General features: G+C 44.2%; 1 protein-coding gene across 2 annotated transcripts in view; it reads left to right on the forward strand.

Annotated features, from left to right (window-relative positions):
* The window catches only part of wwc3 (WWC family member 3), a 39501-nt gene extending 17476 nt beyond the window's left edge, over nucleotides 1-22025 (forward strand). Inside the window, exons 4-23 of one of the 2 annotated variants that reach the window (XM_069680510.1) lie at nucleotides 808-884; nucleotides 2844-2923; nucleotides 6819-6948; nucleotides 7445-7594; nucleotides 9069-9142; nucleotides 13086-13334; nucleotides 13449-13538; nucleotides 13621-14174; nucleotides 14253-14373; nucleotides 15901-15981; nucleotides 16069-16155; nucleotides 16311-16506; nucleotides 16765-16935; nucleotides 17576-17700; nucleotides 17780-17927; nucleotides 18167-18331; nucleotides 18410-18502; nucleotides 18590-18823; nucleotides 18926-19053; nucleotides 21305-22025. In XM_069680510.1, coding sequence (XP_069536611.1) covers nucleotides 808-884; nucleotides 2844-2923; nucleotides 6819-6948; nucleotides 7445-7594; nucleotides 9069-9142; nucleotides 13086-13334; nucleotides 13449-13538; nucleotides 13621-14174; nucleotides 14253-14373; nucleotides 15901-15981; nucleotides 16069-16155; nucleotides 16311-16506; nucleotides 16765-16935; nucleotides 17576-17700; nucleotides 17780-17927; nucleotides 18167-18331; nucleotides 18410-18502; nucleotides 18590-18823; nucleotides 18926-19053; nucleotides 21305-21371 — 3020 coding nt within the window. In that variant the 3' untranslated portion in view covers nucleotides 21372-22025. The remainder of the gene's footprint in view (nucleotides 1-807; nucleotides 885-2843; nucleotides 2924-6818; nucleotides 6949-7444; nucleotides 7595-9068; nucleotides 9143-13085; nucleotides 13335-13448; nucleotides 13539-13620; nucleotides 14175-14252; nucleotides 14374-15900; nucleotides 15982-16068; nucleotides 16156-16310; nucleotides 16507-16764; nucleotides 16936-17575; nucleotides 17701-17779; nucleotides 17928-18166; nucleotides 18332-18409; nucleotides 18503-18589; nucleotides 18824-18925; nucleotides 19054-21304) is intronic. The other variant, XM_069680511.1, reaches the window with a different exon arrangement.
* Nucleotides 22026-23574: the final 1549 nt, after the last annotated feature.

A 23574-nucleotide genomic window follows, 5' to 3' on the forward strand; every position in this document is an offset into this window, starting at 1 on the left:
CTTTAAAAACAATAAATTACATTAATAAATATAGTAAATAGTTTAACTGAAGAACCATCAGGTTACATAAGGCTTCTGTTATTACCAGGATACTCCTCAAACTGGCTCCATTATCAAATTTACTTATTGAGAGACTCAGAGTTAGGTGAATAGTGTCGGAAGCTGAGGAGGAGAGAGTGGGGACGACATGCGGCTCAGGGCCGAGGGTGGGAGTTAGATGCGCAATTTAACTGCTGAGCTAAGCTGCCGCCCCTTTATCGCCCAACCTTTACGGTAATGCTGTCTCCTCTTAAAGTTACCGGAGTTCTCTGGTTGCCTCATCACATTTTACCGTCTCATATCTGGTTAGCCGTTTACTGTCTGTCTGAATCCATTTGACTGCTGCATAACTCTCAGCCAGGCTGTGACAGGTTGAGTTCAGATGGCAAGTAATAAAGATTCTGGTCATAATCGAGCAGCCCCTCTTCCATAAACGAAGTAATACACTTAAGCACGCACGGAAAGGAACAATAAAAAGGATGAGAGAAGTGTGAACTTGAAGGCTGCATGACAGCAGAAACTGGTGGGGGTGCAGATCTATAGAAGATCTTCCAAATCCCCATTCCTGTCTTTTGTCCACCTCCACCCAGTTTACCCTCTGACTCCAGCCAGCTGTCACACAAAGCGTCCGGGGGCGTCCACAGAAAGCAAAGGCTGGGAGACGACACTGGATCCCCCTTCATCTCGCTTAGAACTACAAGCTAACCTTAAAATCATCACTATCACCTGACCGCTGATCCTCTGTGTTCTTTGTCTTTGTGTTCACAGCTCTCTCCGGCTCGTCTTCAAACGCGAAATACGACCCCGACCAAATTAAAGTGGAAATAGCTTGTAGACGAGAGCGGGTAAGTCATTATCGGAGGAGAACAATGGGCTGCAGCGAGGGGCCCTCTTTGGGCAGAAAAAAAGGGGGCTAGGGTGTGGCCCCTACAGGATACTGTGGCTCTGGCCCGGGGGCCTCGAGAGGATGAGGATGAGATCATCAAAGGGTCAGGCAGAGGCTAGGTCACTGACTCACAGGGACACGCTGGACATTTCTCTGAGATCAGTCACATGGGTGAGGGTGTTTCCTCCATCGGGGACATTTTACACTGAGGAGATGAGCAGGACTTCACTGTTAAAACACTGTTAGAGTTAATTACTTTAATTCATTCTGTTAACTGGAAGAAATCAAAGCTTGGTACATGACATGAGTTCATAATGTTCCTCATTATTTGATGACGACCAGTTAAATCTGATTCATCATTCACAGACAACACCCACAAATCAACACTCATCATTAAAGCAGTCAGTGGAATTTAGCCCTGAAGTGATGTCAGCCACGTTTACACTCAGTATCTCTACTCATCATTTTTAGTTCTGTAAACGTCTGTTTGTTTATATACAGGCTGAGTGATTTATCTGAAGTCAGTACAATATGTATTTTATTACATGGTTTATTGAACAACACAGATTGTTGGGCATTAGGAATGTTTATGTCTGTTTGTCCACTGATCTGAGATATTTCAACATTTATCTGAGCCACGTAACAGACAGTCATTCTCCCCCAGAGGAGGAATTGAACTAATTCTCTGACTTTCATCCAGCGTCATATTGCCAAAATTGTAGTTTGTCTAATACTTCTGTTTACAGCCTCCGTTTTACTTTTTGCTTCGGGCTAGTTAGCAAATGTTAGCATGCTAACATGCTAAACTGAGATGGCAGACTCTGATTTGTCTTGTCACAGTATTCCAAATGTATGCAAAATAACATCATAACATAAAACACGTAAAACAAAAATCATAGTGACTAATTTTGTAACTTAAATTATATTTCAAATATTGTTATTGGCTTTTTTAGAGCAAAAACAGACACAACATATAATCAAGACTACAGAAAAATAAATTAATTAAATAACAACAATGATAGAATAAACAAGTAAACAAGTTGTCCCACAATACAGATATTATCTCTCGGTGATTCTAGCTGGGGATTCCCAGACAAAGTAGTCCGGCTGCCAGACCCTACAGAAGCCTTGAACTGATCCCCTGCTTGAATATTTCAGCTTCTCAAGCTTTAAATGCCCAAAATCACTAACTTGTAAATTATATAACATTACATGACTTTGCGTGAGTAGTGCTGAAGCCACAGAAGACATTTTACAATGGTTTTAAGAGGCTTATGGGGCTGATTACAAAATGTTTCCATGCTAACATGCTAAACTGAAGTAGCAGACTCTTATTTGGCTTGTTCCAATTTTACTGAAAGAAATACAGTGTCCATCACAATATGTCAAATGTACGCAAAGTACATTTAACACCATCCAGCTGACGTTCAATACAATACGCTTTTTCTACTGCTATTAATGCGTTTTGACGTTTGTACAATTTACCTGAAATGATTATTTGGACAACAGAAAGAAATAGCTTTGTCCTCCAGAGCCACATAAGACATTAAACAGCAGTTTTTACAGGCTCGATAACACCACCTGTGACGATTCAACTGAACTTGATGTGTAAAATCGTTGAGTGGTTCGCTCTAATATTTTTATACAAATGTACTGAATTCCTACAGTAGCGGATAGACTTTTAGAATATTAGAATATTCCCAAAGTAAAACCTTATCAGACATCTTCTCAGTATGTGAACCACTGTGTGTGTGTGTGTGTGTCTGTGTGTGTGTGTGTGCACGTGTGTCTCTGTACAAACACAGCGTTGCATTCCTGTATGTGAATAGTCATGACTAAGCAGTTCTGTCGGTGGAGGTGGTGACAGAAGCCCATTGTGAGCCATAGTAACCGGGCGCTCGGCCTTGTGTGTCCGCAGCTCTCCAGACTGAAGCAGGAGCTGGCCCAGGTGAAGCAGGAGCTGCAGTACAAGGAAATGGGAGTGGAGACCCTGCAGGAGTGAGTGTTCCTCTGCCTCTGTGTCCCAGGCCCGCCCTTCCTCCCACAGCCAGCCTTCTCCTTCCTACAACACAGACGCCTTTTCCCTTCTTTATTCCCTCTCGTCCTCTGTCTACAGCTTTACACAAACTTCTCTTTTCCCTCTCCTCTTGTTTCCTGGTGTCCATACAAAATATTTAATGTAGTTTAGCAGGTATTCATATTCAAAACATCCCCTTTTAATCCCTAAATCTCTTTATGAATGTTTCACATGGCTCATAAATACTATTTAACCTAAATTATTAGACATTTTCCTAACAGGAAATGTTAAGATTGCAAAGATTTGAAGCAAAGATCCCACTGACTCATGAGAGGATTTTAAAGGGCCGAGAAGGAGATGCTTTTCTTCTTTTCCTCTGCTCGTATTTTAGAAGCAGTTTCCCATTTTCCTTTAGTTTGTGTTGGTTTTTAAACGCACACACATAGCGACTTTTGTGCTGGAAACATTTCCGAGCTGCTCCAAATTTCATGTTAGAATTAGAAGCTCCACCTCTCAGAGGAAAAAAGAAAAAAGAGAGCGTTTGAGAAAAGGCAAATGGAGGGAGTTTTTTGATGGAAAAGGGGACTCCACCTCAGGAAGAGGATGCACCAGTGGAGTGCAGGGAGCCAAGGCTCAGCCTGGAGAGGAAGTTGGAGGGGAGGAGGGGGAGGAGGGGGAGGAGGTGGAGGGGGGAGGTGTGGAGCCGAGAGCAGTTTAAAAAACACAGAGATATCTGGCAGCAAATTCCTCTGCACTTCCTGAGCCCTGGCAAAGAGTCCCTTATCTCTCAGATAATACACAACTCGAGTGACTCCCAGAATAGACAGAGAATACACAGCTTGCAGAAAACATGGACGCATCCTCCTCTTCTTGCGTGTGTGTGTACGTGCTCGCATGCGTGTTTGTGTCTTTGTTTGCCTGTGTGTATGAGTGCGTCCTATTGTTTCTCCTGGGTTTTGCCCAGGCCAGGCAGGAGGGACCCTACGGCTGTTGTTTTTCCAATCTCAGCTGCTGTCAGCAATATAGCTAATTGTTCTCCTCGCTGTGTCGTGTCAGATAAGGCAAACAAACAGCTTCTGACGTGTAGATGCTCCCGCTGCTCGTCACTACTCCACTTAGGGTTCAGGAGTTTATCTCTGTTTGACGCCATCTTTTCTGCTCATCTCTGCTCTGCCACGTATGACAATTTTGTTTTCACAACATCTCAATGACACATTTGAAGGACTACATCTCCTTAAACTAGAGCTTGAACCAGAAATCCCTTCTTCAATACAGAGGGTGGGGGGTTCAAAACAGGCAGGCACTGAGGGGTGGGTACTGCCATTTTTTTTTGCTAAGTATATAAACTCCCAGGCCCTGCCAATGGGGCGGGGGGGAACAAAGCAGAGCTTGTTTGGGGAGGAAGAGGCAGGGTCGGGTGGATGAACAGTACCTGCTGTTGAAGGAGAGTGAAGGAAGCGGGCTGTGGTGAGAGCAGGGTGGGGGCCACGTGCCAGCCAGACCCAGTGATGGAGGAGGCACCATGCAGCACTCCTTCCAGCTCCCGTCTAACAAACAAACCAAACCAAACCACCCCCCGTCCTCCTCCTCACAGCCCCCACACCAAGACACTCAAGATTCACTCCATTTGATCTGCATGTTTTTATAATCATAGAGACACAAAACAAACAGTCTCTGGTTGGACTTTAATTATTTACCTTACAGACACATCAGAGTCTTGAGTCTTGTAGCTGAGATTTCCGCAATCAAGTGAGTCATTGAAAGCAGCACATTAAGTGCTGATACAATATCTAAGCATGTAGAAACAAACAGATAAGCATTTAACACGCCGTGTCACTAATTCATAACCGACCGCAGTCTAAAAAAAACTTGATTATTAACTCCCACACAGAAATACTTCAGATGCTCGTCTGATGATTTATTTGTGACTTATTTCCAAATGACTTTTTTCTCAATATAAAGCACCCGCCCTTCTTTTAGTAAGTTAATGAGAGATGAGCTCCTTCTGAATATAAAACACTTGATTAGTCTGTTTTTTAAATACCAATCCCAGTATCAGAAATGCCTCACTTATGGCCTAAAATGCAGGCTCAGGCATCGGCAAGTGTGCAAGTCAATACACCGATTTAATATTTAAAACCACAAACTTTTCCAAAGGAGATCAATTCTCCTCTGCAGCTACAAACAGTAGCCGACACAGTGAGTTGTGCTGTGGTGCCACATGAGTGTTTTATCAAAGAGTTGAGAAACAAGACGGTGCACAAGGAGTCATTTCCTGAGTGTGTGCCACAGAGGTTTTCTTACGCCCCGCCCCTCTAGGAGACGAACAGTGTGAGCACAGATTACGACGGATTCTTTTGCTCTATAGTCGCCAAAGTAAATGTTGAATCATTACACTCTTTCAAACATTCTGACAATACAACAGCATTTATCAGACGTGGTTTTACCAGAATTATCTAATTTCATAATTAAATTATTTAATATTCCATTGATCTCTATGGAGGCCTGAGACAGCTGAAAATGTATTACAAGTTAATCTGCCATAAATATAACAGTAAGCATGTTTTTACCAAATGATTGAAGGTTAAAGGAAAGGTTAGACTCTTCATTACCTCCTTTGTTGCGGAATTTGATCAATCATCCCATTTCTCAGTCATTCACCAAAACTCACTTCTTTGCTGATTTGTGAGATCGTCTCTCTTTCATGAGCTTCCTTATCCGACCTCCTACTACGGTCTATAAGGAGACTCTTTATAATGATTCCATTATAATCAAATCCCATACTGATGTCTTCTTATAATCGTTTATCCATGCTGAAACTGTTAGCCGTCCACTTAGCCACTTCCTGATGCCTTGTGTGAAGTCGATTGACCAATCAGAGGCTTTGTTGCTAACTTTCCACCAACTTGAGACTCTGTTACTGATGTTTGTGTCGGCGCTGATTTTAAATACTGATTGTACAGTTACAAAGCTCTTAAGAATGGTTACATACGCTGCAGTAGCCAAACAATAGCAGTAGTACAAAACTGTAAATAAATACTGTGCAGATTCTACTTTGAACATATTCAGTAGATAGCATTTTATGTGCACGTGCAGTGCGACATAAGCATTTCATGCCTTACTGACTTTAGTGTCGTCCAGTTTTTACACATTTTATTTGGTGTCTTGTCGCAGAAATTGACCGAAAGTGAAGTCAGATTACAAACAATTCACTCAGCCAATACATGGCTGTATCACAGTGGACGTGTCATGTGTTCAACAGAGAAAAAAAAGCCTCAAATCATCGCAACTTTCACTGCAACTTTTTTAAAAAGCGCAGGAAATCAGGCATTTTTGGCCGAAACAATCACAGAAAAAGCCGGCGAAATCCTGGAGGGACTGATGATGATAATTTACCTTATTCAGAATTTGTCAGTTTAGAGGCTCCATTTACTTCAACCTGGATAAGAATAATAGAGAGGGAAAAATGCCTAAAATACAACAGAATCTTTTCTTTATATCTTGACTGACACAAGGTCGAGACTAAAGGCTAAAAAAGGCAAAAAAAGACACGTTTTAAATTTCATAAATGGTTTAAACTTAAGACAGACAACAGCTTCATGTAAAAGAGCATAAAGCAATTCTATCTTCAAAGAGAAGTCCCGACATGAAGCCTCGCCTTTGTACAAAAGGGAAACCATGATGACCAATGAATGAACAGTCACTGCAGCGTAACAATACATTGCTTATTCTGCAAAGATACAGACTCTATTCTAACATCAGTCCATTTTTTTTTTTTTCAAAGACTGAGGTTTATTAGAAAAACAGATCCAGCTGTTCTCACATCTGGGTTTCACACTCCAAGCAGACATCCTAATGTGTGTCTCTGTGTCACAGGATCGACCGAAAGATGTCCTGCAGTCAGACTAACTACAAGCTGGACGAGGCTCAGGCCATCTTCACCGAGCTGCGCAGCATCAAGAAGGCCATCAGCACAGGCGAGAAGGAGAGGCAGGACCTCATCCAGGTACTCTTACATCCTGCCCGTCCCTCCTGATAATCACTGCTGTGGGGATAATCTCTGCTGACCTCTAGTGTCTGTTCCTCTTCACTGTCCTGCTGCTTCTTATCATTCCTCCTTAATGAAACACATTTCCAGACGTCTGAATCACCGGCCATGTCTCTCGATTTTGTCAGCGAAGCAAAAAAGATATTGTGTATGGAGTATATAGTGAATAATAGACGATGATTCAGTCTTCATTGTCGTGCCACATTTGCAGAAGCCTTTCCTGGCAATGTCAAAATCTATTTACGATCACATCCCGGAGGCAAATAACAAACTGGAAATGCTACAAAGATTTAAATGAAGAACAGTAAAAATTTACATCTTTAAAAGCTGGTTTTGACATTTATTCAGTATTTTTTGTCATGCTGTTATTATTTGTTCATTAAAGGTGTTGATGATATTGTTGTGTGAGATTATATAATTCTGCCTTGTGTTTGATCTTTCCTCCTTCCCTCAGAGTCTGGTGAAGCTGACGGTGAACTTCCAGAGCAGCTTGTCCATCAGCGACTCGTCCTGCGAGGTGGTGAACAGCACTGGAACGGCGGGTGACTCGTGTAGTCTGCAGCAGTACTGTGACACCGGCTGTCAGACTGACATCATGGGAGAGGTACGAGTCACTGCTGCGCCTCCCTGACTCCCCCTTAAAGAGAGGTTTTCAGACTGTGAGGGGGAGTTAATGAACTCCTTCTAAGAGTCATGGTTCAATGAAATGTGTATTTTTAGATTCAGCGTGATCTACACTTTGTAATAGGAAAATAGACTCTACTTATGACTTAAGAATTTGCCTCAGATTTATCAGGCTATTTTATAGACGTAATGTAATTTGGTAGTTGTGTATACATCCCTGGGAATACTAAAAAAAGGAACTGTTCTTTGCTAATTTGGGGTCATTTTAAAATCGACTATAAATACAGGACTGTGACAGTGTGTATTTCATTAACAAAAATGATTACGTGTGTTCGTCAACGACCTTTTTTCCATGATGAAGACGAGACGTTGATGAGCTAAAAATATTTCTTTGATGATAAAAACTCTGACAACACGTATGATTTGTTTTCGTTAATGAGACGAGACGGAACTAAAATGTTTGGGGTGTGCTGTTGGACATTTAAAATCCATTATATTTTAAAGCCTCAAGCACCAGTTAGAGATAACAAAGGTGGTTTCTCTGTTAACGCGCTCACAGACAAAGGAGCGATCATCGTCCATCTGCTTCATTCAGACAAAGTTAAAATGAGAAGCGATGATGAAAAGTGTCCTCATCGTTCTTTTACTGTTTGGATGATCTGCTGAAATTTAAAGTGTTCATGTTACCTGAAGCAAACAGGTGAAAACGAGAAGAGGGAGACTGGAGGGAGGCGGGGGTCATATCTTCTTAAAGCTCCTGTGAGGAGTTTTTATCTGGTTATGAAACAGACTGAAATTAATTCTGATGACTCTGTATGAGCTACAAAAGCAAACCAGACCATCAGAGAGAAGATGAATTATTTCTATATAAATAATATTATTTTATTTATTTGGCGGGGGCTAGGTGTCAGACAAAGCGATTAACAGCACGCTGCATTTGTTTAAATTTTTCAGGTCAGAAATTACAAGTGAGTGATACATGTGGCTGTTAAAGAAAGCAAGATGAGATTTTTTGTTATAAACCACCACTTTAGCATGAACAGGACACAATCATCAAAGAGATAAGGGGTACAGCTTTGTCCACAGGGGGCGCCAAAATCAACACAAACAAAGTTCCTCACAGCAGCTTTAAGAGAGAAAACGTTTTGACTTAAATGTGATGACTTCTTACTGACTGAAAATGGACTAAAAGTATAAAGGGGAAAAATGACTGAAAATAAGAAGCATGTTCGTCTAAAGTAGCTGCCAAATGAGCACTGCCACCGAGCTCAGTTGGTCTCAGTTGGTCTGAACTCAATGTCCTCTTTGGGTTTCATTCGTGTCTCTGTATCAGACATTAAACGCTCCCTGTATTCTGATCAAATCTGTCCCTGTGAGCTTCGTCTCCTCCACTATTTGTTCTACTGCTCTGACTTGAAGGCACTTCTAACCGTTTTCTTCTTCTCTTGTTTCAGTACGGTTCCCAAGACTCCTCACACTTAGTGGACAAAGTGAAAGTCAACTGGCAGTACGAGGAAGCCAAGAAAAAGTAAGTGTGGTGGCTGTTTGTTGTTTATCAGACATAGTACTATGACACACCGGCATGCAGCCCTGACTCACAGGGCCCCTCCTTCAGCCTCCGTCTCGTTCCTCGGGGCCCCGCGCGTTGTCCAGTGTGAGGGCGTGTTATGAATAGTATTTGCGCCCGGTGGCCGTGGCTGCTGAGCGATGTCTGGCCAGTGGAATGAGCTGGGTGGTCACATTCTTCCCTGGCCGCCCTGCCGCTGCTGCTGACTGTGTGCTGCCTTTGTGTGAGCAGCCAGAGAGAGACTGCCCACCGCCCGCTCCTCCACAAGGTGGTTTGATACACACACTCTTCGGTTAAATATATCCCAGCTTACGCTACAGTGCAGGAGACACTGTATGTCTGAAAATCAACACTGAAAGAAGACTAAATGTCATGCTTCTGTCTTTTGTTGTTTTATTAAGTTATTTTAATTGGTAGAATAACATGAGAAATAACATAGAAGACAAAAAGTTAGACAATGGACGAACATTCAGACATTAACATAAATATTAGATTCCAAAAATTAAAGAGATCAAAGGTAATAGGGATAAAAAAAAAGTGTAAATACAAATGTTGGCATGTTTGTATGACTTCTATCAGACGAGTGCTTATGTATCCAGCACAGATATTTCGTGAAGAAGCAGTGTTTCCTCTGGCATTTTTTTCAGCCGCGGGGTAGAGAATTTTGTTGTACCACCTAAGTATGTGCGCATGCATCATATCAAAACTGTTGCTGTCAGGCGATTTAAAAGAAATCATCTCATTGTTTTCCATTATCTCTCTGTTCCGGATTAGCAGAGTAGAGGAGGAACGGCGAGAGGAGACGTAACTAACACAATCACCACAGTCAAGTTTCCATAACTGTGAACTTTAACCTCAGACCAACACAAGACGCTGTTCTGCAGTTAAACACGCTGACATGCGGAGTCCTTACTGTTTTTCTCTTGAAGTTAAGTGTGTGTTTTGGTTAGCGCAAGGTAGCTCTACCTGCTGATCTCTACTGCGCAACTATGGCTCCAAATGACGTCACCAGCGGGGGGTATTGTGGCTTCAGTTTCATACAATGAGAGCAGATGGAGACGCGTCATCCATGCAGTCATTGCTTGGTCTAAACTCGTAGTTGTTTAGTTTGACTTGCGCTGAGTTGAATAAAATAGACCTCCTGAGGGCAGCACACAACCAAAGTCCATGTTGGATATATTTGACCCACTTTTCACGTCCCTTTGATACGATGAGCATGATGACTTCATGATTATGAATGTATAAATTATGGATTCTCTTTGATTCTCGGAAAAAAAGGTTCAAAATAGTTTTAAGCTTATCAGATTTAGGACAGTAACGGTGTCATACATCATTTCTCCTGTGTATGTTTAAAGTGTTAGAACAATAGAATAGTATATCGGTAGACGGTATGTTATATTTATTATAAAGACATCGTGAGGTGTTGAAACATCTTTTTAAAATTATTGACATTAATATTATAACAGTTTCAGTTTGATCAATTGTTAAATATACTAAACAGCCCACAGGTCCTGGGTCAAGTTAAGCCGGTGTTGCATCCGTGTTATACTCACACCCTGGTTCAAAGGTCAGAGTTTAACCAAGTGATTTTTAACATGAGGACACGGTGAGCACGACAATGCATTTAAAGACAGTGATTTATTAACTTCAAAGTACCTGTGTTATCGCGTCTCAGTGGGCAGTGTGTGTTCAGGGGCAGCAGTGTTTTGATTGTTGCAGAAGCAGGAGTCACCTTGTTATTACGCCGGCTCCTTGCGCACATTTTTAACAAGACTCATGTTGCTGTGGTGACCAAGAAACGGCAATGCCAACCATGACATCAGAGAGGCAGGGAGGAGAGAGGGGAGACCTGTGGAAACTTGCATGCTCTGTCACTGAGTCACTCTGTCTGAAATCCAGCGAACATAAACACAGTTATTCCATCAGAGCCAAGAACGATCCCACTTAGCTCTGTCTGCATAAACTACCTGCTGATACACACACCTGTGAGAGCGCTGGCTGATGCAGCGGCAGCGTGGCTCGGGTAGAAATTACTGCGTCTAATGTTGTCATTACAGTCGCAGCATGAAGTGTCTGCTTGGCTTAAATATGTGGTGTTACATGCGGCTGATTCTGCCATGTTGCAGTAAACACTGTGCAGATACACAGAGGCTGTACTTAACACTGCAGCATCAACTCAACATCAGTAAGGCAGAGGCAGGCAGAATACATGCCTATCTGATGATGTAGACCGTTTTTCAAGTCAGAATTATGTTTTTAAATGAGCAGAGAAGATGAATATTACTGTCAAATCAAACCGGTCACACGCCAGTGAGTAAAACTAATAATAATATAATAACATAAACATAAAGTCTGGACACGTCTAAAGAGGCAACAAGCGACAAGTCCAAGAATTCACTGCTCCCAGCCGAGAAATGGTCCAACACATTACCTCCTGTAAATATATGACTTTTTTACGGGAGGTTTTTGTAAGAAATAAACAGATTTGACATTTTAACAGGTGAGCTTTGGAGGCGCTGGTAGACCGATTCTGTTACCTTTGCACAGAGCCCAGGTTTCCTATCTTAATGCTAAGCTAAGCTAAGTGGCTGCCAGCTGTAGTGTACTTTGAGACTCGCAGCAAGAAAGCAAATATTTTCCATCTTTCCAAAAATCACAAAATCCTAAACTTTTATTGAATTTAAAAAGAATAACATTGAATTATTTTATGTTAAATACAGCAGGTTGTACCTCAAGGGTCTAGGTCTGTACTAGTGCTGTCAAAATTGGCCAAAAATTCGAACTATTCAAATATCTATTTTTGCACAATATGTCCACAAGAGGACATACCAACACAACGAGAGACAAACTTACTTGCAAAGATTTATTGATTTAAACAGAAACGTGCCTTTTAAAAGATCCTACACCTGCAAAATAAACAAAAGTAATTAGGTTACAGTAAAATGGACATTCAGCGTTCCAGGCGAGCTGTGCTGTGACAGGTATATTTATTCAAACATAGCCTTTAAAAAAAAAATAAATCAACATACTTACACCTGTCTGTTACACTGGGGGTGAGAATCTTTCTGTCTGGCCGGGCCGGGATTTAAATTCTCCGACATCATTACCGCACGCCACACGGTTGTTGTTTTAGCTCGTTTCAGCGAGACAGAAGTTAATGATTAATGTATCGTAGTGACGTTGTGATGCATTCAAGGATGCTCCGTAACCAAGAGTGCGCGCGAGGACATATATATATATATACAGGATACATCCTAATAACAGGATATAAAACTTAGCTTGATCACGAAGCCTGATGCTTCTCTACAGCTCTGTGTTCATCAGTGAAATATATGAGCTACACAGCAGACTGGAGACGCAGAAATACAGACGGATCGCGACCTTATTGAGCCAGGTCCAGCGCACGAGAAACACACAGAGTTGTGTTATATCCGCTCGTCTCCTAACGTCTGTGGTTAAAGAGGAAAAAAAAAAGAGTCCTGATTTTTGCCGTCGATTACCATGGCAACATTCGAAGCTTCGAAGCATGCGGCCCAGCCCTATTTAAGTCTCTTCCTTTGCATTGATTAATACAGAAGCCCTAAGCAGACATGCATCCAAACATTTTATTGACTCTGTTTTCCCTTGATGACGCGTAATTTCAGTTTTTTTCCCCGAGATCTCGACTTATTTATCTCGTTATGTGGAGATAACTGCACCACCGTAACATCAGATGATCAGAACTCGTATCCACGGAGCTGCAAAAGCACAAAACAAAGCAAAGCAAATATAAATAAATATTAGCAACCAGGTAGTTACAGCACACCCAGCTGTGAGATCGCCCTTCTTTAACCCCGTTTCAGCTGTAAGGTGAAATTCTAAACATGCTTTGCCGTTCATCGCCTCTTCTTTGCTCCTCCCTCAGGGTGCAGAGCATTCAGCACCAGCTCGCACAGCTGGACAGTGAGAGCTGGTCAGGGCGGGCCGAGGCCGACAGAGACCGGGACTTCATGCAGCTCCTGCGCGAGAAGGAGGCCCTCCTGCAGGAGATCATCCTGGTCAGCAAGCAGCAGCACCCTCCGGAGACACTGCTGCAGCTGGAGGAGGAGCGCTGCCGGCTGGAGGAGGAGGTGCAGAGGGCCCACAGCTCCCAGAGCCAGGGAGCCAATCAGAGGTGAGGAAGAGGCTTCTCGAATTTAAGAAGTTTCATTTTGGTCTCTATGATGGCATCTAGACTAAGTGCTCATTTAACTGAATGTCTTTTGCCTCCATCTGTACCTGAAAACAGGATCCTGCAGCAGGAGAAGAGGAACGTTCTACTGAGGCAGCTGGAGGAGGCAACACGCATCACCACCTACCTTCACTCCCAGCTGAAGAGGTGCAGTACTCACTTGATCTATAAGTTGTTCTCCGGTGCACATCACGTTTCTTACGGGTTCTCTTATCCTCTCTCCCTGCAGCCTGTCGGCGAGCTCTCTGACCGTGTCGTCCAGCAGCAGTCGCGGCTCTCTCGCCTCCAGTCGAGGCTCGCTGGCGTCCAGCCGCGGCTCCCTCAGCTCCATCAGCTTCAGTGACATCTACGGCGTCCCTCAGTACGAGCGTCACGATGGGTCTGGGGAGCTGCTCGACCCACACCTACGCTACCTTCTACCACCAGAGGCCATGTCCAGAGACTGCTCCATGTTCACCCCTGACCCCCTGACCCAGAGCAAACCCAAACGCTCCCACGACACCCCGCAGTCCCTCGCTTCGCTCTCCTCCCGCTCATCGCTCTCCTCGCTTTCGCCGCCCAGCTCTCCCATGGACACGCCCTACCACTCCGCCCCTCAGGACTGCCCTCTCACCCAGATGACGGAGGAGTACATGGAGCAGGCGAGCCGCGGTCTCTTAGAGGGGCTGCGTGCTCAGTCACAGCCTCTGTCGCACACCTCCATGTTGAGCAGCGAGGACACAGTCAGCTCTGCTGCTGTGAGTCACAGAGACAGCACGGCTCAGGGGGCTTTCACCTCCACAGGCAAGTTTAAGAGATCTGATCCTTGTCCTAAAGAGTTAAAACTACCTGATGATTAACTTTGTATGTTTTCCTCTGTAGGAGTGACTCTGAGGGGGAACAGCGCCAACAGAAGCGGCAGGAGGGCGAGGAGGGTCTCTGCAGGCGTGTCTGAGGACCCTCTGGCCACAGACAGCGGCGTGTTTGAGGCCTGGGGCAGAAGGTGAGACCAGGTCCAGCCTCACAGTGAGAAAGCAGGACATTAAAACCCAGCTCTCTGGAGCAACTGTGCCTCTCGGTGGCAGAGTAGGAAACTGCAACATCCATGATACTCTCAGCTTTGGCAGTTTGTGTCCTCTGTCCAAGGGAGATTTCATGCTGCGGCAGTGTCAGCGTATATATATCTTAGAATTAACTTGATTTAGATTACAAGTAATTATTTTAATTTTAAACCTGAGCCCTTTTTTTTGCATATTTTACGCTCTGAATGTTGCATAAGTTACAAGTGTTTCAGGGCCGATCCACCCAATCAAAATGAACTCAACTAAAAGATCTTGTTTTTGCCTCTGACAGGCTCAGATCTTATTCTAAGTGTCTGACAACATTAAAGTAAAGATCTTTCCAGAGAGAGGTCGTCTTGCTCTGGGAATATGCCTTTACAAGACTCCATAATTTTCTCTAACAAAACACTGAGGTAACCCTTTCGACTGCTGCCTTCACCAGTTTGTATGACTGTGTGAAACTCAGATCTAACTTAACACAATAATGCAAATAAAGTAGGCTGCAGAGGACCAGCAGACTGCTTTTGTAAATGGAGTCTGGTGGCTTTAAAGAGAAGGTAGTAAATAACTTTTTTTCTGGTAAAAAATATCTGACCTTGAAGTGCTGATCTTGAACATTTCAGTTTCGTTCTCTTTGGCGGCACCTATGGCGATAAACGGTAATTGCAGGAGCACACTTCCCAGATATCCAGACAGTGCTGCATGTGTGACGTCCACGGTCGGCTCCGGTTGTAACTCTTGATTTTCCTGGCTGACGGTCCCTTTCCCTTTCAGACTGTTTGCTTCATCTGAGCGTCGAGTTTGTTTCTTCTTCTTTGGATTTTCACTTCTTGTTGAAGTTGTATCTGTAGTCATCCATCTTTTCTGTGTTTGTTCAGCCATAGTAGATTACTGTTTACTCGCAACACTTGCAGGGAGCGGAAAAGCAGCTGCTTAGCTCCGCCTACCCTCTCTGGCAGACCAACCACTGCTGGCTGATGGAAAACGCGTCACTAACTGGGCGCCGCTTGTGATTTTTTCCGTGAATGTCGCCACAGACACCCAGTCAGTAATACTGCAAATGCAAAAGCTTTCATCATCAGTGGGCCATAGGCTCAATCACCATTGTGTGACCTCATTCAGCGATAGATAGAGACTTACCAGACATTTATTTACATGAAAAACAAAAAGCTCTTTCTCTGTAGGGATCCTTTCTGTACTGACGCACACTAAAAACAATCTGAGTCTGTCAGTGGCAAAAACAAGAACTTTTAGTGGACGTACTTTAGCCCTAAAAGATGACGTTAGAGTGATTACATCACATCTTGCAGTTGCTGCCTGTAGCAATATTCAAAATGTTTGCATGTTTTTCTGTCCCCAAAATGTGTTAAAATAGACCCAGGTTTAAAAATATCATGAAATCCCCACACACACATTATGTCTGCAGAGAGGAAATATGTTTATTCCTCTTTGTGTCGTTCCTCCAACAGGGCAGAGGAGACTGATGAGATGTCCTACATGAAAGAGCTGATGTCTGTGAGCGAGCCCACCCAGATCCAACTGGGACTGCTGTGAGTAATGTGTTAGACTGCGTGTGGGCGGTGTGGTCACTCCCTGTTAGTATCTAACTCCATATTGTTTGACTGTCCCCCTCACAGGTGGGAGTCTAATTCTCAGTCTCTGCGACTGCATCTGCTGCAGCTCAAGAGTCTGAACAGGTCCATCGTGAGAGACGGCTACAAAGTGTGAGTATCAGTGATGCTCGATGTGAAGTTCTATGACTCTATGAGTGAGCAGGATACTGAATGTCTGGCTGAGCACAAGTTATACATCCCAATAACATTATTTCTGGTATGAGTAAGTAGAAATCTCATGTGAACGTTGTTCTGCTCGTGCTCAGGTATGTGAAGGTGCACTTGATTCCACTGGACGCCGGCAGGGCCTGTGCGTTTTACTGTTGTACGGCGCTGGAGCCGCAGTCTCAGATGAGCTTCAACGAAGGTTTCCGCATTCCTGTCCCTGCAAACGCCCTGGCGGTGTGCGCGCTGCAGCTGTCCGTCTGCTCGCTGGGACCTCAGGCTCAGGAGGAACTGCTGGTGGGTCTGAGAGCCTGAGACAAGAGAGACACTGATCTGCTTGTTTTTGTTTTTTTTGGCCATTTTTGCCTTTATTGGACATCTGAAGAGAGACTGAGAGAGTGTAGGGTGACATGCAGCAAAGGGCCGAGAGCGTGGGTTGAACCTGCGGCCGCTGCGTCGGGGACTGTAGCTTCTGTATGTAGGGCGCCTGCTCTACCTAAACCAGCACCCCTTGATCTGCTTATTTCTAAACCAAATCATTTCATGCTCCTGCAGGGGACGGCCCAGCTGAGCCTGGCTGACTGTGAGGGGAGTGCAGAGATGGTTTATCACTGGCTGCGAGTGCAGATGCTGAGCGGGACGGAGCTACCGAGGCCCGAGCAGAAGAGCATCAACCACCGCAGACACCACGACAGCCAGGAGGAAGAGCAAAGGCCCAGAGCCACAGTAAACACATTACATATGTTTGTTTTGTACATGAGAGCATGACAGCACAGGAAATGATCTCCACTTGACAGAACAGTGACAGTGACCTAACCCTTACATAGGTATTCTTAGCTGTAGCAGACGATGAAGAAAAAAGAGCAGATGAGGAGCACTTCCTTACTGAAACTCATTTGGTTGTGAGTGTTTTCGTCTTTTATGACAGCTTTTTAAAGTCTCCAAAGACTTCTCCCTCTCGCTTTAATCATCCTGTGACAGCTCAGAAAGGAATGAGAACAATGCAGAGCGCTCTGCTGATCAGGAGAGAGTGAGGAGATAACGTGGACCCGAGTCAGAACTTGTCAGTGAGTTTTCTCAAGCATCCACCTGCTGGAACAACACCAACAGATCAGTTATTTTTCACCTCAGAACTGCTGATTAGCTGCTTTGAAAGCATTCAGGTGTGAATCCTGCTGAGCCTTTGGGAGAAATTCCTCCTCACGCTGTTGTCGAGCAGCTCTCGGCCCGCAGTCTGCAGGTGTGCAGCTCGTTAAATGTGTTTGACAAGAATGTGTCCCACAGACCAAACAGGCTGACGAGGGAGGAGGAATGTTGACAGCGTGAGGAGGGATGGTGTCTGATAGTTTGCTCTGTGACATTACAGGACACTGTATGCACTCTGCTGTCACGTACCAACGCCAACACCACCCACCTGGAGGAGCGGGTGGCCGAGCAGGAGCTGCAGAGGCTGGAGAAGAAGGACGAGCCGGGGGAGGTGGTGTCTGAGAGGTGGAAACATTTTAGTGTCATTAAAAGAAAATCTGCTTTCTGCCTCCAGCTTGAAACTGACGGGGGTGTTTTTGTGCAGGAGCTGGCAGGCGGAGTCGGTGGACAGCGGCTGCAGCAACAGCACAGCGTTTACACCTGCCTGCTCAGAGGGCCTGTGTGCAGAGGGCATATGCATCACCACCGGGGGGCGCTGTGATCAGACAGCCAGCAAACTCTCTACAGTGAAGGTAAAGTTTGCAGCAGCTCATTTTTATGCCTCCGTTCCAGCAACTGTGATGGGAGTCTGTTTACAGGTCTTCTGTACGCCTGAATGTGTTTCTGCCTTTATTGAGGGGTTCAGTTTACTTTAGACTATTTAGCACAGACAAATAAATCCCCCGTCCCGACCGGTTACACTGTCAGTCGTTGGGGACACTGATGGATTTAAACTGCACAGATGCATTGAAGGTGCTGTTTGTTGTTGCAGGTGGAGAAGGCCACGATGACTGAAGGCCTGTTCCCGGAGCCGGTGCGAGTCCGGGCCAAAGAGAGGGGGGGCCGCTGGGGTCACGCCTCGCCGTTTATGCGCGGCAGCACCATCGTTCGCTCGCAGACCTTCTCTCCTGGCGCTCGCAGTCAGTATGTCTGCAGGGTGAGTTTTTGTTTTAACAGTCTGCATATTTAAAGTCTGAGTGGACATTTGTAATATTTTGTTGATGTCCACTTTCAGTTGTATCGCAGCGACAGTGACAGCTCAACTCTACCAAAGAAAACTCCCTTTGTCAGGAACACGTTGGAAAGAAGAACGCTGCGTTATAAGCAGGTAAAGACTTTTTGTCTCAAGCGTGCATGTTTCAAACGGTTAGTATCAGGTTTCTGACGTGTGTTTCTGTGTGTGTGTTTGTGTCAGCAGCAGTCGTACCGCTCCTCCCTGGCCGAGCAGCCGACACGTACCTCCCTGGACCTGGAGCTGGATCTCCAGGCCTGCAGGACGCGTCAGAGGCAGCTGATGGAGGAGCTGAGCGCCCTGCGGGAGCTGAAGCTACGCCTGGAGGAGCCACAAGCCAGGGAGGACACGGAGCTCCCCCACTGGGCCCTGAGGGACGAGCGCTTTCGCTGCCTGCTCAGAGAGGCCCAGAGACAGGTGAGAGCTGAAAACTATACTACGAGGACATGTGAGGTGAGGACATGAGAGGTTAGTCCTCGCCCAGCAGCAGCTGAGTTTGTGTTGTTTTTTATTGTGCAGGCCGGGCAGAGCAAGCAGGAGCAGCGTCAGGAGGAGGCGGCAGAGAGGAGGCTGAGGAAGGCCTCCAAAGAGGTTCTGAAGATGAGGGGGCAGAGCCAGAAGGAGCCCCTGCCGGTGCAGACGTTCAGGTGGGGATTGTGCTGACTCCTTTTTTTGTATTACAGGTTTACAAGAAATTACATTTGTCAATGACAATGCACGGTCATACCTTCATACAAGTGTTGACCTGCATAATTGTGCTCTTCTTAGTCCCTTCTTGTCCCCTTCCCCATGGGTCTCTGAGTTCATAGAATATGTCTTAAAAATAATTTTCAGTACGTCAGGAAAAATAAATGATTTTTGTGCTGACTCCTGTTCAGCTGTGACTCCTCTGGGAATGTTTCCATCACACAGATTAAAGTTACAGGAACACAAGAGTTAAATAGTTTGTAGTTTAATTTATGTGACATTTGAACAAACAGCCTGAATGTTACATCGTTTGGACTGTTTCCCCTCCTCGTGAAATTTCACATTTTTAAATAGCAACATTAAAGGGACCTGTTGATGGTTTTTGTACACTAACAAAGTCTCCATTTACATTACGTGTCCCTCAACAAACAGGGCATGTGTATCCTGGAGGTGTAACAAACACATCGAGTGTATTTCTGTCATCATGAACCTTCTGCAGAGCAGGTTTTTTTGCACACAGCTTCCTGGATTGATTACATCCATGTTTGTTTGTCAAAAGTTAAGTGGCTAAGATAAGATGCCTTTACTGACGCTGTCGATTATAATGAAAGGTTGTTCGGAGCCTGAAGAAGGTTCTTTTTTTTCTAGCTTAGTTTGTGCTTTGGTGCGTTTCCTGGTGTGTTGTCACCTGGTGAGGATCAGTGGTGTTGTGTAAAGTCGTTGGCAGGACTGCGTATTGTGTCACTTTGAGAGAAACATTTTAAGTGCCAGATCAGACAGAGCGCGTTTTAGCCGCTGGGGCTTGTTGTTGTTGTTTTCAATGAGAGGCTTTCTGCACGCTGCTTTTGCGTTGCTGAGCGCCTCACGTTTTTGAGGAAACGCTCTGAGCGCTTCGAGTTGAAAAAAACTCAAAGCAGAAAAGCGCCTGACGTCATTGGCGTTTTTTCTCATTGTCTAATCAGATTAATGGAGAGTCTTCTGTCAGGTTAGGTTAGGTTAATGACAGCTAATGAGTCGGCAGTTGCCATAATAATAAAAAACACAAGGCGCAGCGAGCTGCTCTGCCGTGCGCCTCGTGTTTTACAGCCTGCAGAACGTGTCTGATCGGGCCCTCAGGGAGACGATGAGGCAGCTTGACGTAATAAAACTTTTTAGTATCTATTTTTGTAACACACTGAGTTAGGTTGCAAGAAAATGTCCATACACTCGAGTATCTGGATGTAATCCTTTCAGCTGCTGTATACATTTTTACTTAACAGTTAACAAGCGAGATTCATGGCAGCGTTTCATCTTGTGTTTTGGTTGACAGCTGCGTAGTAAGGTTGCTTTCTGTTTTAGCTTTTTACTCTGTTGTTCCGACATAACAACCCAAACTGAAACAGAAAGCACATATCGCTGCTATCAACACAAACAACACAGGCCTATGAAACAGTCAAACAGTACCCTCTTCTATTATTAACAAACTCGGCTGACTGATTGCAAAAAACAGTAGTGCCAGAAGTAGTGTTGGATGTTACAGGGACTACAGATCGTACTGTTATTGCATAATAAGATATATATTATTTATACTATGACATCCATCCATCATCTACACCACTTATCCTGTTCAGGGTCGTGAGGGGGCTGGAGCCTATCCCAGCTGTCATTGGGCGAGAGGCGGGGTTACACCTGGACTGATCGCCTGTCAATCACAGGGCTGACACAGAGACAGACAACCTTTCATGCTCACACCTACGGGCAATTTAGAGTCACCATTGAACCTAACCAGCATGTCTTTGGACTCCACTCAGAAAGGTCCCCTACGTCCAAACCGGGACGTCGAACTAGGAACCTTCTAGCTGTGAGGCGACGTCGCTAACCACTGCATCACTGTGCAGCCCCTACACTATGACAGTTTCCCCAAAGTTAGGATCTAAAACCTGCAATATATGTTTGTACAATATTGTAATATATTGAAATGTTGCCCCTGCATCATGAAACCTACTGTATCACCGCTACAAAGCCTGCATACTTGAAGATAAGCTAAAAATTTACACTGGGGGCAATATGTTCTTTATTTCATCGTCTTTAAATCCACCACTTTAATGTGCATGAAATCTTTTCCTTCAGCAGCAGACGGAGACATAGAAGCCTCCTGATTTTGTTTACCAGTGTAGGATAAAGGCCTTTTACTTTACAAAGTAAATCTGATTGAGTTTCTTTTGTCTGCAGAGAGAAGATGGCTTTTTTCACTAGACCAAGATTCAACATACCTCCTCTGCCGGCCGACGATGTATGAGAGCTTTCCTCTGTTATGTGACTACACATGAAGTATTTGTCGAATATTCTGAGCTCATGAAGTACAAAGTTCTTTCTACACGGACGCAGGCTGGGTGACACGCAGATCATGTTGAAGATAAGAAGGTTTCACATTTTCAGAAGACGTTTGTGCGGCTTTCATAAACACGGACACACATCGGCCTCGACAGCGGCTCGGCTGTGTGTTTCCTCTCTGAAGACGATGAGGACGCGGCGTCTCTCCTCCTGTATGTTCTGTTTGTGCTTACAAAAAGCTGGAAGACGGGAACAAAAGTTGGACAAATTCACTGTACTGTAACTTATTTTATAGTACTTTTTCCTTGAAGGAAATTAAAAACGCTTCCTGCTTTTTAAGTGTATTTTGTAGCTTTGAACAAATAGCACTTCAATGTTTTTACATGCAGTTAAATGGAACTGATTTGTTTTCTGTTACCTAATTCTTAAGAGTTATTTACATCAAATGTCACTTTGTAATCCACTTTTATTACAGATGTTGTCCTTTTGTTGTTATGTTATTAAAATTAATATTATTTCATGTACTTTTCAATATATGGATGAATATATGAACACTGTATTCAGATTGTTTTTTATGATGTCTGTATCTGCAGTGTTACCTCTCGTGAAGATAAAACCATTAAACCACGTCTCTGCGTTTTCATCAGATACAGGATTTATTCTGCACACACAAACGTTTTCTTCAACTGTGTCACGACGCTACACGTGACCGTTCCCTAACCACCAACAGGTTGTGTTGACCCATTTCAGTCTAAACTTGCAGATTCTTGAGAAGCCGTACCACACAGCAGGCAGGCGGCTGCGTCAGCGACTTATCTCGATACGACTTCCTGTTTGAGTTTTTCCACACAAGCCACCAAAGACTCTCTACTGTAACTCTCTGCTCTGAATCCCTGCTGAGACCTCCGAGAAAGAACACACTCAACACTATCACTAAGTGTTGTAAGTTGCAAAACACTAGGTGTGTTTACAGAAACAGTGTAACTATCACGTTCTCAGGCCTCGCTCCCGATCAGAAAAATGCAGCTCTGTGTGAAACAGGTCTGTGAGGCCTGCAGGCGAACCGTTCCAGGTCTCTGCTTGTCTCTGGTTAACTGTCGTGTTCAGAGCCGCTTCACAAACACTGATTTATGTGTCTCACTTCAGTGTGTGAACATTTTTTACATGTTTAGTTTTACTATTCTCTGATGATGTGTGCAGCGCAGAGAGAAAATTATCTAGAATTGCGTCGTGTTGAAAGAAAGAGTAACAAATATATTTTTTAAAAAAGGATCTCTCTCATAATACAATTTTATTTCTGCACTTAAAAACAAAGCAGCATGTATACCTTGTCTACAGGCTAATATACACACTGCAGCTTAAATAAAAACAGATGCAAACAGTCCACAGACACAGAAATGAGGTCCTTACATGATTCAAGCTCTCTCGTGACCTTTCTGACTGAATTCGGGTCTGTTGGGTCGAGCAGGAGTCTGCCACAAAACAAGGGACAGAAAGGGGCCCAAAGCAAGTGCTTAAAGTCAGCTGGATTTCTATAATTAAAGCTCATTATTTTGTAACAAGTTATGCAGCCAGTACTTTGACCACATGGTCCTTTAATGTGTCACCTCCTTAATCATGTTTCAGTTAAGATTTAAATCTAACCAATCCTTTTCTAGTGTTTTAAAGCCACTGTGAGGAGTTTGTCACTGGTTATGAATCAGGCTGAGTCTCTATATGACCTACGAAAGCAAACCAGACCATCAGCGACCAGATTGATTATTTCTATTTGGTTATTTTTAATGCCTGAAACCGCTGGGGGGTCAGATGAAGCGATTAACTGCACGCTGCCTTTGTTTACATTTTCTGCTGCAAAGATTCACAGTGAGTGAAACATATGACTGTTAGAGAAAGCAGGATGAGATTGTGTGTTAAAAAACACTTCCAACACCTGTACAAGTTCCTCACAGGAGCTTTACTTTCATAGTTTTTTGGCTGACAGCCGGGGTCAGCCCTACACACGGATCTGTATGTGACTGACTGAGTGACCGTACTTTCACAGCCGTAGAGAGAGAGTTGTGACATCGCAATAGTGGATCATGGAGCAGATTGGACCGCCACTGACGCGACTCTCAGTCTACATGGCTCTGGATACTTTGCCGCTGCATCGAGGACTGTAGCCTCTGTAT

This window comes from Semicossyphus pulcher, unplaced genomic scaffold, assembly GCF_022749685.1.
Source record: "Semicossyphus pulcher isolate SPU_LCO1_2020_fin unplaced genomic scaffold, fSemPul1.0.p SCAF_4, whole genome shotgun sequence".
Taxonomy (NCBI): domain Eukaryota; kingdom Metazoa; phylum Chordata; class Actinopteri; order Labriformes; family Labridae; genus Semicossyphus; species Semicossyphus pulcher.